General features: G+C 47.3%; 1 protein-coding gene across 1 annotated transcript; it reads right to left on the reverse strand.

The window, feature by feature from the left end:
• Positions 1 to 7,972: 7,972 nt before the first annotated feature.
• On the reverse strand, positions 7,973 to 12,901 carry LOC308356220 (uncharacterized protein C1orf53). The gene is made up of 3 exons (XM_080825049.1): positions 12,618 to 12,901; positions 9,479 to 9,580; positions 7,973 to 8,210 (listed from the first exon to the last, which is right to left on the reverse strand). Exons 1-3 carry the CDS (start codon positions 12,879 to 12,881, stop codon positions 8,139 to 8,141), a joined length of 438 nt encoding a protein of 145 aa, XP_080681175.1. The 5' UTR covers positions 12,882 to 12,901; the 3' UTR covers positions 7,973 to 8,138.
• Positions 12,902 to 17,940: the final 5,039 nt, after the last annotated feature.

The raw sequence follows: 17,940 nt of genomic DNA on the forward strand, positions 1-17,940 counted from the left end.
CCCTTTCAGAGACAGCAGGTCCTCTCACAAAGGGGCAGATTGCCTTCCCACAAGTCAGCAGCTAAATGGACTCAGACCCTAAGGAAGAGGAGGAGGAGGAGGAAGAGGAGAGACTCTGAGAAGAAAATCAGTCAGTTAACCCAAGGAAGCTCCAAGGAAAATGTAAATTTGGGACCTCAATCCAGGGACGTGCTTTGTCTCGTTTCTAGATTAAACTACCACTCTCCCCCATCAACTGCCTACCAAATGGGGGTGTTGGAACTGGGTTTAGCTGTTGTTGAATTTTGGTCCTCCTCAGCCAAAACAACAAAGAATCCAAGAACACAACCCTGTTCTGGTAAGAGACAAACTTTGGAGATTTAATGAAGTGAAAATTTAACAAACAACTCCAGGAAGAAGCCAGAGTTCTGTGAAGACTCCAAGGAAGCCAATCACAGAAGTCCTGTAAACCAGCCTTCATCCATTCATCTGTTCCACAAGTATTTGTTAACCGTCTATCAGGTACAGGCAGCACAGAGCACCTTCTACAGTCAGCTTTGGGTTGGATCCCGGTGATTCCTGCTTTTTCTTATAAAACTCAGGTTGTAAGTTCCCGCACCCAGTGGGTGTTGCTACTTTCCGTAAAGAAGTGTACTGCCAGCAGTCTTCTTTCCCAGCCAAAGCGGGAAGTTTGCAGAAAGCTAGGGGGTGCTGCTGGAGTTTGGGAGGTCCTTTCTAGTTTTGCAGAAATTACTCCCCAACCGCCCAGCTCTGCCTCCTCTCGCCGTTCCTTAAAGAGGATGCCCATGGTGGGGAGGAGATATTCCAAGAATTGGATGTGTGATCTGGGCTATCCTTTTTGTCTTGAAGCCCCAAAAGTTTACCTAAGAGGGCTCACCTCACTACCTCTTACTCAGGAAGGGCAGTAAGCACTTTAAGGAGAGCATCTTTGTAGCTCTGTCTTCTTTCACCTCTGGAGAAGAGGTACTGGAGACCAGTGTCCCTCAGAATAGCCCAGAGTGCTCTATAAAAGTTGGAGTGCTCCCTGGTTCATTTCCTGGGACTCTGCCTCTCTAAATGGGACAGGTGCAAGGGGGCTCGCCCCTCCTTTGTGGCCCATAGTAGGATCTCAACGCTCCTCCCTGAACTCAAAGCTCAATTCAGAGCAGTGGGGCAGAACCCTGGCCTGTGGCAACCCTCCTCACAATTGGGCACACACAATCCATTCTCTTCTTTGCTCTGCGATCCATCCATCTGGCTACAGTTGCCGCTTTCAGAAAAGCTGGCGGCGGGTTTCTAGCTGGGCAGAGCAGTAGGGGATTGATGGTTCAAGGTCCTGGAATCTCCACGAAGGAGGCAAGTTTGTCCCAAGCTCTGGCCCTGAAAAACTCCCCAGAGGGCAGGAGAGGGGAAATAAAGGGAATGCATGGCTTTACCCAGGGAGAAGAAGAGGCTTTTCCAGAGAGGAAAATAACCCAGTAGACCCATCTCTTGAGAGCACTAGCAACTTAAGTTCTCTTTATATCTGACTTTTGGAAGTCAAGAGCCTGTACCCCCGGTTTGCCCTACAAAGGGCAGAGGTCACCTTTCCTCCTGACCCTGTTAAACTGGTTGGGGAAAGATGCAGCTCTTGAAGCAGTGTCTGGCTTTTGGCACTGTCGGGAGTACCCCAGGGCTCGGCGAACTTGACGTCATCTGGGGCTGGGAACCGAGCGTTCAGTCCTGGTCTTCCCGGCTCCATTGGGCACGGGGTGAGCGGATGGCCCGGAGCCGCTAGGCCTTTCTCTAGTCGGTGGGCATAGGGAATCTCTATGTTCAAAGAGGTCCAGACTGGCACTGCTCCCCGGCGCATCTCTGATTCGGTCCTGCTGGGAGGGCCTCCCTCCAGACAGATGGGAGCAGGACGGGTGCGAGCGGAGCTGGGGCCGGGAGAGCCCTCCTGCTCTGAGGGGAGACTCGGGGCCGCGCCCCGGCCGCGCGCCGCTAGCGCCCCAGGGCCTTACCTTTCCGCGCGCCCTGACCCACGCACATCTCTGTACCCTTAAAGCCACGCGACTGTCGCTTGGTCCCTTCAAATCTCTGTCCTCCGTGCTCCCTGGTTTCGGGGGGAGGGGCGGTTGCCACATCCGAAATCCGAAGCCCCTTTACCTGACATTTGCTGCGCCGTGGGCCCTCAGCCGCCTGAGGAATAAAGGGAGACGTCCCGCACAGCGTCCTCTGAGGTCGCGAGCATGAATGGCTGCGCGGGGTTTGCATAGAACAAAAAATGCGGGGGAAGCCAGTTTCCAGTTAAGCCCTGCACAGGTGAGAAACGGTGTCAGCCCTGCCCCCCACCATCCCTTCCAGTGGGGAGACGCCCCCAGCAGCATGACGGAGGATCCAGGGCGCATCCCTCATGCTGCCAACAACTCTCGGCTCAGCTGCACGAAGACCTCCACCTCCCCCTCTCCATCCTCAAAGAAGTCAAAGACATTCAAGAGAAAGGCAAAAGGAGGGAAACGCAGCTTTCAGGAATCCTGGCAGGAGACTGAACGAGACTGCATTTTTAGAGCCTTCGAAGCTCGGTGTAATTTCTAACACACACACACACACACACCTCTCTTTCTTTCACCCAATGAAGGCGCGCACACGCGTGTGCGCACACACACACACACACCAATGTGCACACCAGCCCAAGAAAAAGGGCAGAGGAAACGATAAGAAACCTGGCGTGTAACTCACCTGCCTCTAGAGTGGTGCCGTTCAGCATTCTTAGAGCAAAAGGAGCTGATCACGCCGTAATGGTGGCTGCACTGGCAGAGAAAAGCCGCGCGTCAGCGGGGCGGTGCGGCCCGGGGCCCCCAGCGCCTCCTACCACCCCGCTGGGGCGCGTCCGAACTGCTCCTCCCGCCGCGACCTCGGAGCTTGGGCGGCTTCGAATGAAGCCCAGCCTGCCTCCGCTAGCGCTTGAGACGCTCTTGGGGTGCCCGGCCGTCCGGGCGCACGCCCAGGCCAGAAAACCGCTCCGACGAGACAACCCCCGTGGGATCTTACCTTGAGGTCCAGACGTTTTCCCCAAGAACCCGGTCCTCGGCGAGGGAGGGCGGGGGGCGGCGGCCAGAGGTGCGGGCTTGTACCCAGGTGTTGCCGAGGGTTCCTCTGTTAATCCAAATAAATAAACCGTTGGATGGAAATCAATCTCTCGCTCTCTCTCTCGGAATTGACCCGAATCCCTCACCTCTGACCCGCAGCTCCTTCCACCTGTCTTTTATTTTCAGTTTATGCTTCCAAATCGGGAGGAGGAGGAAGGGGTGGGCAGAGGGCACAGACGTGGGCTGGTGCGCGGAGACGCGCTCTGAGACTGCGTTCAGCCCTTCCAGCCTCTCAATAATCAGGGGAGGTGTTAATGGAGGACTCGGCCGTAACTGAACCTCGTAAAGCCCAGAACATCTTGAGGCTTGGGCGCAGCGGGGATGCTGGGGTCCCGCGGCGCGCCCTGGGCTCCCGGCCCCCCAGCCGGCCTTTGCCTTCCTGGAGCTTGTACCTAAAAGATGCTGCCGCCAGCTGGTGCCTGCGTAGACCGCGAATGGGCGGTAGCTCCTGCGGGAAGCCGGGCTAAGCCATGGATTGCTCCCCCGCGACATCCCCGCCTTCCCCTCCCGGTCCTTCACTCTCGGCGCTCCCGGGCGAGGAGCCAGGAACCCAGCACTTCGGGATGCACGCCGCGCGTCACCGCGGCGTTCCCAGACGGGCCAGCGCGGGGCTGGAGGTGTCTCTCCCACCGGCCCGGGCTAGGAGGTGGGGATGGCGATTAACCGGGAGAAAACCGACTCAGACCTTGGGAGATGAGCATTCTCGGGAACACAGACACCCAGACCCGGGACGGGGCGGGGGCCAGGTTACCTGGTCTCAGGTTCCCGAGGGGCTGCGTCGCCCCAGCAGCCCCGGGCGCAGTCAGGCCGCAGGGAAGCAGAGTGAGAACCGGGAAGCCGGGCCTCTGGCCAATTATTTACTCACTCCCCCATCCAGAGCGCTCCTCGAAGTCGGAGATGGGGGGCGGGGGATTGCTGGGAGGCTCCTGCGCGGAAGCAGGAAGGGGGTGTGAGCCGCGAGATTGGCCGCTCCGGGATGCGAGTCCGGGTGCGGCGGCGGCCCTCCCTCTCCGCCCCTCCCCGCTGTGCCACCTGAGCTGTTCCTCTGCGGTGCGTGGGCTGAGGGCGCCGAGGGCTTGGGCGCCCGCGCTCCTACCAGCCTCCTGAGGAACCCGCGTGGGATGGGGGGCGCCTGGGGCTGCGCCGAGCGGGGCGCGGGGCAGTGCACCTCTTAGCCAGCCCCGCAAGCTCCGCCACACAGTTTAGGGATGGCAAGGGAACCAGCGGGAACCACGAATCCAAGCCCTCAGTCTTTCTCTTTCCATCCCAAATCCCGAATGTGGCTCTGAGCACCCAGGACAGAGACCCTCGTTCCACCGGAACACTTGGCTTCACCAGCCAGTCCCACCAGCCGACTAGTTCCACTAGTTTATCTCCTATCCCCTTACCGCCCCACCCCCTTCCCATTCTGGTCTCCTTAGCTCTTTCTTCCTGGAGAACCCCTCTGTGTCGGTGGGTTTTCTCAGCCAGAGAGGGGACAAGCCTCTCAGGTTTAGCTTCTATGCTCGCCAGCTAGGCCATCGCACAGATGGACGGCAATACCGACGGAAGCGCTTAGGTGCTTTCATTCACTCCTATCCAAAGCAGACGTTTTTATCCTCTTTGGGGTCACGAACCGTTTTAGATATTTGAACAAAATAAAACAAACAAACAAACAAAAAGGCATTCCTTCCACACGCGCGCGCGAGATGCGCGCCCATTGAAGCGCACGGAGGAGCTCACACTTTGGCACAAATTTCGAGTGGGAAGATATGGTCGTCACCAATCTCCCAATCCCTCTACAGCCTATGATCCCCCGGTTTACACTTTTTTACATCCAGTCTCAAAAAACAGGGGGCCGTGAGTTCTGGAGATTTTGTGTCATGAGCCCAACCTTGAAACTATTTGTAGAGACGAGGGTCACTCTGCTCTCAGCGCCCAGGGTGCTCTGTCAGACATGCAACAGGGTGTCCAGAGACCCCTGGTAGGCGGGGAGTCCCAGGAATGACTCAACGTTTAGGTAAAGATATCTGTGGGCTCCTCTCCAACCTTTTGTCAGGAATCAAGTTCTCACAGAGGTGTGCAAGAGGGTCATGACAATCCCCTCCCCCTTACACACACGCACACACACTTAAACATATGACTTCTTTTTCTTTGTTTTTGAGGAGAGAGGATAGTTTTGGCACCCAGAAGTACCTTTTAATTGTTGCAGGATGCTGAAAAATAGCACCGACTTTTAAATCTTCCAACATGAGCAGACATCCAGGAACTCAAGCCGCCGGTCCAAAGTAGAGAAGATGAAAAGGCAGGTGTTGGTCTGGAGTGGAGGGGGAGGTTCCTTCTGGGCTAGCCACCGACTGTGAGGTCTCAAAGTGCTCGCAGGACAGCAGCGCGCTGATTGTCTTTTGCCTGGTGGTGAGCCCGCTTCCCTGGCTTTGTCTGGAGGTTCATTGAAGCCGGACTGGTTTCTGGCAGTGGAAACGGGTGTGCGCAATGGACTTTGCAAATGCCTTGGATAAGGGGCACTGCGGTGGAACAAAGGTTTGAGCAGGGCCCAGTAGCATCCCCCCTTCTCTTGGGTCCTTCTTTTCCAAACACACCAAGGCTGGGAGTCGAAAGTTTCACTCGGAGGGAGGGGAGTCCTTCTCTTCCTTGCGCTGCAAAATCAACGGGGCCAGTGTGTCTTCTGAAGAGAGGGAATCGTGCATTGCAATCCACCTGCAGCGAGGACTGCCGGGGCAGGGCCCTTTCCCCAGAGAAGGGAAGCACCAGTGCTTCAGGAATCGATGCCCATCCTCCACCCGGGGAAACCCCATAAGAAGCTTCCCCAGTTTCCACTGGGTCTTTCTGTGTTGGAAACAATCTAGAAATCAGTGCCCCTTGATTTATGGTGACTTGCAACTTTCTGAGTCTCCAGAAACCATGAAAGTGGAGCAGCACCAGGGTTGATTTAAACTGGGAAGTTTCTATTTCTCAGCATCCACATGTGTTTGTATACACACACCCAATAAGAAACCTGAATTTTTACTTTACAATGTGTGAATACAATATAGCTCGAAGCTCTTGCAGTGAGGCCCGTTTATGTGGCCATATTGTGTTTCATGTGGGAGCACCGACCCACCGCCACCCCTGATGTGTGGTTCACAAGCATCTCCACAGAACCACAGCGGAGAACTTCAGGCCTTGGCTCCCGGGCTCCAGAGGTGGGAGAGAGTAAGAGCACCCCCCACCCCCCAACAGTGGCTCCTTTGCTGCTGCCCACAAGGCTTCAAGTTCTGCCAGGAAGAGTTCCACAGGAGTATCATCTGGGATGGGACATCCAGTCCTTTCTCTTGGGCCCGTTCCCTACCTCAGGAAGAGCACTAGGAGGAGGAAAAAGCTGCCTCTAGGAAGGAGGAATCCCATAAGTTATTTCCTTCTGTCAAGGGGCTTTCCCAAAACTCTGCCTTAAATCGGGGCCCCTTTTCAGAATGAACTTTCTTCCCTCTCTCTTTTTTCTCCAGAAGGATGACCTTTTCAGGCTCCATTTCTTTCTCTTCTCCCTCTTGGGACTGCTGAAGAAAGAACCATCCAGCCCTCACCCAGAAATGGCCTTGGTAATCTTCAAATCCAGTGGAAAACATTGAACTATCTGGTTGCTTCTTGACCTGAGGATAGAGAGGAAATTGGCTCCCAGGAGTCCATAAACCTGTCTGGAAAGTCTAACTGCCTCCACAGTCATAATGTTGACCCCCTTCTCCTATGCACCTCCTCAAAACGATTTCTAGAGAGGACAACACCAGGCCACGAAGAGGGGTTTTTGTTTTGTTTTGTTTTGTTTTGTTTTTAATATCCAAGGCAGCTGCCCACACCTCACAGGGTCCACGGACAGGGTTGCTTACTGCACCACAGTGGGAGGACTAGCAAAATTGGGGCACTAAAATGCCAAAAATTGGGGGAAACAATTTAATATTTGACATACAAATAACAACATAAATCACAATCAAGGGGGAAATCAGAGCCTTCCTGGGCTTTTCACTTATTTCACAGTTTAGAATAGTTTTTACTTTAAATTGAGTATGTGAGAAGGCACCAGAATCTTTTGGTTGCCTCAGATCTCTAAAACTCTTATTGAGGCCACAGGCAGAGAGTAAGGAAGACCCCTGAGATGTTTGAGAACCTTTGGGATTCTGTTGGGAGAAAGGGCTGAAGGTTAGCTCTGGGCAGAGTGACAATGGGCAGCAGCCTCATTTTACAGAACAGCCTCCACTGGCAGGAAAAGGCTTTCTGGGGCCCTTGGGGAGAAAGTGTAGGAACAATAGTCCCTGTGAGCCCCTAACCCAGGTTGGATACTGATGCCCAGGGGTATCACTGCAGTGAATGGGATGGGTATAAAGATGATAAAATGTCCTAAGGCAGATTTGCCTGGGAAGTGCCGTAAGACATGGAGAAGGAAGCTGTGGGGGAGAGAAGTGAGAATGGTCTAATCAGAGGCATCTTAAGCGGCCTGACCTCCAAGTCAGGATGATTTAGAGTTTTTATTGAGAGAACAGATGGAAGATGAGAGCATTTCTTGATGCAGAATGGTGCTTCTTGGGCACTCATATGCTGCACAATATAGCATTATATCAATCTTCTTATAGTTCAAGATATAAATAAAATGAAGAATGTATTCAAACTCTTCTATTTGCCAGCAACCTCCCTTGGGTTGCTAACACAGAGGAGAAAACAGTAGGAGAACGGAGGCTATAAGAAAAATCGAGAGCGACTAATGTGACCCGATTGCTACTATTTATTTAATGGAACAGTCATTATTTTCTTTCTTCAACATATGTGTCTGATAATGAAGCAAAAAGAAAGGAAAATAACTATCAATGTGCCACTTCAGAAACACACAAACATTTGCTAGCTTTTTCATTTTATTGATGTTCTTTTAATATATGTACTTATAATTAAACTAGTGTTCAAGGACTAACAGCACAGGCAGCAATTCTGGATTAGGGTTTTTTTTTGTTTTTTTTTTTTTTAAATACAGGCTCAATTAGATGGAGAACAGAGATGAAATTGTTGTCAAACATAAAAATATGAATTGAATTTCTTCCTTTTAGATGGATCTTTAACATTGACTTGGCCATATGGACACTGCAGAAGAAATAAAACAAACCATTATTGAATTATTTCACAGGGATCTTGAAAAAGTACAACACTCCTCATGGTGGAAAAGGAGACTGCTAATCATGTTATACAGATCATTTGATCTACTGGGTCCTGCAGACTAGGAGGAGAATAATGGCAACCTCCGGCAAATGGTCCTAATTAGGGTCCAAGAATCACTTCCTAAATGCATCCTTCCAACTTAAAGAATTCTACTGTCAAAAACTCACTCTTAGAAAATTCTCAAGTCCTCAATTTATGCAAAGCTCTTAATGCTTTTGATTAGAAACAGCTAATGGCACAGGTAGGAACATACATAAAAGTGAAGGCTTAATTTTTCAATACTGGCTCCAGCCAATAATATATGCATTTAGTGTTTAGTCCTTAACTGTAAAGTGCATTAGTTAAAGGAAATCATGCCTTCTTGCTCCCAAACATAAAGTCCAAGTGGTCTGTAAATAGAGGTTGTTACCTGTTTACAATCTTAACACTGTAACAATTTACCTTACTAGTATGCTTTTAAAAATTTACAGTGATAAACCCAATCTCATTCATTTTTCTTGCTCAGCATGGGGAAGGATTAGCTAGTTCATCTTAATCAGTGAACATAGAGATACATTCACTGAAATACACATTTTAGGAAATGTACAGCACTAAGTTTGGGATAGATAGCTTCATGGTTATTTTTAAGATAGAGTACAAAACAGCCGTGGAAGGCAATGAGAGAGAGAGAGAAGGAAGGGAAGAAAAGAAAGGAAGGGAGGGAAGGACAGGAGAGGAAAAGGGTGGGAGGGAAAGAGGAAGGGTTAGAGGAATCATTATCATGTAAAGGAAACCCACTTCACAGTGCTGGTCAAATTGCTATTTATTCAGCTAATAATGCAGGCAAAAACACTGTCTGAGATCTAGTTTGTAATATTCTGGATTTCTTTTCCTGCCTTCTTTGTACTTGCCGAGTGAACGTACTTATTTGAAACCTCATGAAAAGTTTCCTTGTAATAAAGAACTCCCATGAATTTCAAATCACAACATTTCAAGGAACTGATGCTCACAAAGAAATGTTACAAAATTCCATTAACTTTAAAGGTCCTATGTTGGTCCTAAGGACTTCATTGTCCTTAGCTAAAGTAGCTTGTGAAAAGTGCACTCCAGGTCTATTTAGCTTTTTTATTTGACTTGTTTTTCAAATAATAGGTATTTACGAAGTTACAGAAGCACCGAAAGCTGCTGCTGTAATGCGAGAATTTGCTACTCACGTGTCTGCAGGCAGAACCACAGCATTTACCTCTCTGCAAGTGGGCGAGCTGCGTGAGCACGGTATAGCCAGTAGCTGGATCCACATAGTTTAACTGGCCAGTCTGAAGAATAATGAAATAAAACAATTCATTAATCTCAATACTCACCATAGCTCCTCACCATACTTTCTACTCATAAAATACTGCAAAATTTTCTTTAAACAATATTAAACTTCTTCCCAGCAATTTTGGTGGCACCTGCAATTAAAGACTGAATGCATTCCAACATTATATGCAATCCAACGTTTGTGACATAAGGAGAAAATATACAGTTTGAGAAAAATGAGAAGTTGATGGAAAAACAAGAACTCCTCTATACCCAATAACGATGTAGCCACTGCTCAGGTATTTTTCATTCAGTTTCTAGGTAACAAGTTTAATAACAGGTGATTTAGATGACTTTAAGAGCTTAAGAGGCTGAAAATGAACTTTCACTCAGAAGTTGCAGTTGCAATTTCAGTACTTAAAATATGTGGATAATGATTTAAACTTACAGAAAAGGTGCTAATCAAAACCAACAGTCCTTACAGAAAAGTATGACCTTGCTATTATTGAACACTTTTCTTTACCTTCATGATGTGTTACTCCATTGCACATTTTACACTATTTTCTTTTTGGGGGAGGGTTGTTAGTTCTGTTTTTAAGTGAAAAAAGTATTGTTTTAACATATTAACACTCACTGCTTTCACGAGTTTGATCAAAAGGAACTTTTACTACACCACTTCAGATGTCAAGGAAGCATACTCTACCAACATTCGAACACGGTTTTTAAAAAGTGTCCCAAGTACATTGTATGAAGGCAAAGAAAGTAATGCAGCCTATTCTATGGATTTGGGCCATGTGGGTGATTATTATCTATCCTCGAGATTCTGTAGAGGAACTTTCTCTTGGGCTTCTTATATAACCCTTTTACTCTGCATCATTCTTGTATGGAATAGAACCTTTTCATTAAAATATGTGTGACATGTGAATGTCTTCTAGCATATTTTAGTATGTTCCACAAGTTACTTCTTCAGAGTGTCTTTCTTCATAGCTGAATATTTTAATCTGGTGGAGAATTTAACCAATAATAATCTGGTTGAGAATTTGACCATGAATGGGGCATAAAGCAAAAAGACACATAGAGTTCAAGTCTAGGTCTACTCTCAGGTATTCTAGCCGAGCCAGACCCTGGCAGCAGAAATCCAGCAAGCAAGTCTCAAGGCCAGTCTATAGGGCCTCTCAAATCTTTTGGGACCACAGAAGTAAATTACATGAAACCAAGAACACTGAACTTTAATGACCAATTGTCAAGACCTTTAGAATGACCAGTTGTGAAGATCTCACTTCTTTATTTAAGAAACCCATGTTTGAAGACTTGGAAGGAAAACAAAAACAAACAAACAAACACTGGGAGCTCTGTTAGCTCTCTTCTTCTCACTTTTCATAGTTTCTGGAGGTCTTCTGAAGGCAATTATGGAGCAACTTGGAAGCCTAACAAACAGATTGCTTCTGCATTTGTGCCTGTTCTCCTGCTTTCCAAGTTGATTGCGAAACTTTGAGCTTATTGGCTGCTCCCACAAACTTAATTTGTCCACAGTAAAGGAGCCTCAGGTATAGTGGCAAGAGACAAAGGTGTGACAGGAGTGCGAACAGTGGCTGGAAAAGAAGATGTTCGTTCGTGCAGATCACCCCAGAAAGAAAGGTAAGAGACCCATCTGCCTGGAGGTGTGGGAAAAGGACAACTGAGAGGGGACTTCTGATCTGTTGAAAAAGAAAAACAACAAACTTGTTTTTGGACTTACTCTTGGTCTCCTGGACAACCATTTCACCTGTGATACTGACACTCATTGATGAAACAAGTGTGGGCTTCCTAAGTCAGAAAAAGTCCTTCTCCTTTCCCAGGCTGACTGACCTGTATTGACAAGTGACTGTTCTTTGCTCTAAAAAGAATGAAACCTCTGCTTATATTTACCATATTTATATGGTGATGTGTGGCAACAAATTATACATGTTATTTTTATTTTTTTTAATGGAGTATAAACAAGATCAATCAAAAGCTGTTAGTCATTTCCTGATGAATTTTTATGCAGAAGTGTCAACACCTGAGTGAGCCAGTGAATTCCCAGGGCCTACTAACTAGCAGTGGGGGAAAAAGTCTATTTTAGAAAATCATCAAGGTTTTCTTTTCTACCCCCGTTGCTCAAGCAACACCAGGTAAGTAACTCTCCACCGGACATCACGTACTAGTAACACAGATTGTATTAAATAGGTTACTTTTACATTGTTCTTGCATTTTTCACGCTAGAACTCCTTTGCTCTCTCAAGATAATAAAAATAAAAATATGCTCCCTTTAAACTTATGTAGTCTGAGGTGTCAGAAACTGAACGAAGATGGTAAGTTGTTATATTGGTACTAATGAGTGATTCCCTAAATCCTGCAAACAGAAGAAAACATAGCTCAAAACTGGGAAGAATGTAAACGCCTGATTACAGTCTCCTTTACAACTCTGCTCCATTAGAGCAGAGAGAAAAGAGGAAATCATAGTAGCAAAAATTAATATTTTTAAGTTTTGCATTATTAGTATGGTTGGATGGCAAAGTGTTTAACTGGTAACACAGATAAACACACAGCCTATTTTTCCTGTGAGTTCTCAGCTCCTCTCTACCTCCTCCATCAATGCCTTAACAAACACCCCCAACACACACACACACACACACACACACTCTCTCTCTCTCTCTCTCTCTCTCTCTCTCTCATGATGGGTCCCAAACTGCCACCAGTTTAGCTCGGACGCTGATCAGAAAGGACCCACACCTACTACAAATACACGTTAACTCTTTGCGCATAACAGGGAACAGGCTAGTTTTCAAGCGAAAGGGTCGGAGCGGGAAGCAAGCGTGCTTGTCAAGAGCCAGAGCAAGGACCGCGCGGGCTTCCAGCGACCTCTCCTCGCCTTTAGCCTAGGGCGCGCAGGCGCACGGATCCCGGGGCTGGGCCCGGGTTGGGTTGGGTTGGGTTGGATTGGGTGGGGCGGGCGGGGCGGGTTGGGTTGGATTGGGTGGGGCGGGCGGGGCGGGGCGGGGCAAGGCGGGGCCCGGCGGGCAGGAGGGGCCTCACCGCGCAAGCTGCGGCGTGCAGGTCCACGATCCGCCGCTCGGCCGCTGTTAACTCTTCGCTCTCCGGACGCCTGCCGTCTCCCTTTAGCCCGCCTTGCAAGCGGGGCCCAGAGCCTCTGCGGTCTTCCTCAGCAGCGGAGGAGAGGGTTAAGCTGAGGTGCTGCCGGAACCCTCCTACGACCCGGAGAAGTCGCGGCGGCCGGGAAGCTTGAGGTAGCCTTCCGAGGGCGGCGAGCGCCGACGCTGGGATCTGCCTGGCCGCCATGGCCGCCGGCGGCCGGGAGAGGCGGAGCGCCCGCCCCAGGGGCCCGGCGGGGCGGCCACGCGGGCCTGGGCGCCGGCGCGCGGGTCCCGGGATGCGCGCTGGGAGGCCGGCCGGGGGCCTGGGGGCTCGAACCCCGACCGCGCTGCGAGGGCCGGGCCTTCCGCAGACGCCGCCGGCTCTGCTGCGGAAATAAAATGGACTTTTTAGGCGGCCGATGAAGCTCTAGCAAGATGCGGGGACACGGAAGAGCGGGCCATTTCTTTGGGCCTACATTCTAAGTATTCCGTTTCTCCTCGGTGATGGAAAGTGTACATTTTATTTTCTCATGTCATGCGCGGCTTGGGATCATTCCGCATTTTCCCCGGCTTGGGTTTCGAAGAGTCGTCATTTTGTTCAGTGTCCTTCAGTGTTGAACAGCCGAGGGCTGGGGCTGGTCCCTGAGGGCGAGGGGGGACTTCTTCAGTTGCACCTAAGTTTGACTAAGCTGCCACAGGGCCATCACCATCCTTTTTTCTTTCTTTCCTTCCTCCCTCCCTTCCTTCCTTTCTTTCTGCATTTACCATGCAACCCTGCAATTGTATTTGGAATTTTCTTAGTAGGTGGTGACTGAACCGACCCTACTGGGCCATAATCAATCTCATAGCGAATTAATAAATTGGAATCCTGTTTTGGAAATCTGTTTCCTTTCTGTTGGAATAATAAATTAGTTATCAGGATCTCGAGATTTCTCGAGGTGTGAGAAAAGAGTTTAAAACCAGGAAAACTAACGACGGCCCTTAGGAAAAGCTATGAAAACATGGGACCAAACCTGAGAAGCGAATCCACCACAAATCAGGTGTGTTTGTGTGTTTTTTCCCAAACCAAATGCTGAAATAAGGGAAGTAAGTCTGGAAGATCAGATTGATTGCACTGTTTCTTAAATTGAAGATGAGGACCTGTTAATCATGACATTAATTCAAAGGGCGGGGACAGCATTTTACAGAAATGAGAGACTAGACCAGGTTCAAATGGAAATTAAATATTCATCTTACAACAGAGTTACAAAACTTTTGTTATTGGTGGATGAGGGGGTGGGTGTGAATGTACACATCAGAGCAAGGGAAATCTTTGTGTTAAAATAGTTCTGTATTTTTTTTTAAGATTTTATTTATTTATCTGACAGATCACAAGCAAGCAGAGTGCCAGGCAGAGGGAAAGGGAGAAGCAGGCTCTCCACTGAGCAGGGAGGCCAAGGTGGGGCTGGATCTCAGGACTCTGGGATCATGACCTGAGCGGAAGGCAGCTGCTTAACCCACTGAGCCACCCAGGGGCCCCAAAATAGTTCTTTATTATGATCATGATGGTCACACAAGTCTACGGGTATGATAAGATGTAGGACTATGTATACCTTGTTCCTATGTCAAATTCCTGCTTTTGGTCTTGTAAGTATGTAAGATGTAACCATTGGGGGAAACTGGATAAGGGGAACCTCTCTGTATCTATTTTTGCAACTTCTTGTGAATCTATGATTATTTCAAAACTTAAAAACAATACTTTTTAATAAAGATGTAGAAATGGTTTTCAAATTACTTGCTAAGATAGATGACTGAATTAACCAGAAGCTTTTCATATTGCCTCCATTCCCAGGTTTAAAAATCATCCTTTTCAGGGGCGCCTGGGTGGTTCAGTCAGTTAAGTGACTGATTCTTGGTTGACTCTTGGTTTTAGCTCAGGTCATGAGTCCAGGGTTGTGAGGTGGGGCCCCCTGTCCCACTCTGTGCTGAGCATGCAGTCTGTTGGAGATTCTCTCCCTCTCCGCTTCCCACTCATGCTCTTCCTCTACATCTCTCTCTCTCAAATAAAAAAAATAAATCTTTAAAAAAGTTTCTCAGTTAAGGCCTTTGGGCACTTAGACTAAGAAAGATGTTTTGTAATGTTCAATGTTAACCTGCATGTGCATTCCTTTTTTTAAGATTTTATTTATTTGTTTGACAGCACAAGCACAGGGAGTGGCAGGCAGAGGGAGAGGGAGAAGTAGGCTCCCCGAGGAGCAGGGAGCCCTATGCGGGCTCAATCCCCAGGTCCCTGGGCTTGTGACCTGAGCTGAAGGCAGATGGTCAACTGACTGAACCACCGAGGTGCCCCATTTTATGTGCATTCTCATAGACATTTATTTTTTAAATATAATGACAGGTAGAAATCTAAGAGTTTAATAAAATGTATTATTACAAATAATTTCCAAACATTTGATAATTGAGTGTCAGTATAGACACTGAATAGATTATCTGCCTCTTTCAATTTTCATTTGATCTTCGTATTAGAGTCAGTGTCGTTTCACATCAAGTTTCATTCATTGTGTCTCTAGTTTTAAAAAGCCTCCTCAGGGCTTGAACCTTACCTTAAGCTAGCATGTAGCATAATCTAGCATAATCAGGTTCTCTGCGCTCACAGTAGACAAAACTATACAAAAGTGGGGGCACAATGTTCTACCTTAGAAGGTAAAGTAAGCCCTCACTTTATTTGCAAGGCATTTACATCCAGATTTGCTTTAGAAAGAGTTATTTTGTGTCACATCTCTGCATGTAACATGAGATTGGATATATTTTATAATCCTTCCCATCATTTGAGATGTTTATGTTTATGTTGATACTGAACATGCTGGTTATTTGGGGGAGGAGGAGAAAGGGAGTTCAAAGAAATGCATTCCTCTAAGTTTCATCTATATTAATTTTTAAATAGTTATGTTAGGCTTCCCTAGGTTGCAAGAAATAGATCACACGACTTTATCTGGTGACTAAAAGGAATTTGCTCACATAACCGTAATGCACGACTTCATTTCGGGCCCAACAATATTACTAGGTCTCAGTCTTTCCATTTCTCAATATGCCTCTTCAGTCCTATTCCCCTTTTTCTTTTCTTTTTTTTTTTTTTTAAAGATTTTATTTATTTGTTTGAGAGAGAGAGACAGTGAGAGAGAGTATGAGCGAGGAGAAACTCAGAGGGAGACACAGACTCCCCGTGGAGCTGGGAGCCCAATGCAGGACCCGATCCCGGGATTCCGGGATCATGACCTGAGCCAAAGGCAGTTGCCCAACCAGCTGAGCCACCCAGGTGCCCAGTCCTACTCCCTTTTTAAGCAGGCTCTTTTCTCATTGGTGAAAGATGGTCGCAAACAGCTTTTAGGGCTTCATCCTTTCTCACCCTTGCCCACTTGAAAAGAGAGTTTTGTAATGAAGCTCCTAGACAAGAAGAAGTCTGTCTGCCCCCCCAGATTCCTAACAGCCATTTCTTTACCATGTGTCCATTCCTGAACCAATCTTTATGAGTGCTTGTTATCCATAAGCCAAACAGGGCCTATCCCCGGAACTGCCTATGTACAGCCCCACCCAAACCCATGGCTGAGAACGGCCCGTATTGATGGTGGAGGCACAATGAACAAATGTCCACAACCGTGTGACTTGCAAAGGAAATAAATTCTACCAGCCCACCCAGTTCTTTCAGTATTTAGTATTTGTTTGTCATTCCAAAACATGTTTTCAGTGTTCCTCTGGTTCCCCTCTAGACGTCATTTTGATCTCCCATAACGATTTGCTACATTTTAGCATTCCCTATGAATTTTATCTTGCACTGTTTTCCCAACAGATCCTAAATAAGACAGTAGATAACATGTCATTTTCAACTTTGTATCTCCATAGCCCCTCTTAGTGACACTTAGTGAATAATAAATAATGAATTTTCAAATGGATAAATGAGTCAGTGCTAATTCATTCTCAAATACATATTCCTAACTACTGAGGGGCAACTGGGTGGCACAGTTGGTTAAGCGTCCAGCTCTTGATTTCGGCTTGGGTCATGATCTCAGGGTCGTCAGATGGAGCCCCAGGTAGAGCTCCATGCTCAGCCGGGAGCCTGCTTCTCTTCCTCTCCCTCTGACCCTCCTCCCACTCGTATGCATGCATGCTCTCTCAAAAAAATAATTTTTTTTTTAAACCTGTATTCCGAACTACTGGGCAAAAATTCCATATGAAATTTTATTTTTTTAAAATATTTTATTTATTTATTTGACACAGAGAGAGAGATCACAAGTAGGCAGAGAGGCAGGCAGAGAGGGGGAAGCAGGCTCCCCGCTGAGCAAAGAGCCTGATGCCATGCCATGCCATGCGATGCGATGCAATGCGGGCCTTGATCCCAGGGCCCCAAGATCACGACCTGAGCCGAAGGCAGAGGCCCAACCAACTGAGCCACCCAGGCGCCCCTCCATATGAAATTTTAAAATTAACATGCTATACATAGGCAGATTTGGAAATATGTATATGATTTGTTGCAAATAAATACTTCAAAAAACTAGTTGATGAAGACACTAACTCTGATATCTTATTAAACTGTATTTCTTAAAGAACATGGGATCATTTTGCTGACAAACAGGACAGATGCATACATCATCAAATTATCTGATCTAAAGCTCCTGAAATGCTGCCTCTAAATAATTTTAAGTGTCATTTTTTAATACATTATGAATGTATTGCCCTATTAGTGGACGAATTAGTGCCAGAGTCACAGAGCTACCCACAGATTTCTTGTCCATACAGTGCCTGTTTTGCACAGTTCTTTTTGGACACCGATTTATGTATTTGATGTTTTTCAAATAGCTGAATGGTGTGTTATGACATGTCACGCTCCATGTAGAATGCATTTTCACTATCAATTCTTATGATTGAGAGCAAATGTTACATGCCCTTAAGGTTGCCTATAGGGAATCTTTGTTTCATTTAATCGGACATCCATAGCACACTTTTGTTTCACAGAGCTGGTCTTAGAAAATTCTTTGGGGAATTATAACCATTTTTATTTGCAAGCCCAGTGAATCTCTGCTGACTTCACAATGGGCACTCCTCCACCAATGCCACGTGCCCAGAGCACTTCTGCACTCGGCCCTTAGCTTCCTAGTTTGTTTTTGTTTTCTCAGATGAGCTGTAGAAAGGCTACACAATATGAAGCCATTTAGCCATTTACCTTCTCTTCCATCCTCTTTGTCATTCTTTAATGAGTAGTAGTTCTGTGTCCTACCCAATTGTCAGCT

This window comes from Martes martes (assembly GCF_963455335.1).
Source record: "Martes martes genome assembly, chromosome: 15".
Classification (NCBI taxonomy): Eukaryota; Metazoa; Chordata; class Mammalia; order Carnivora; family Mustelidae; genus Martes; species Martes martes.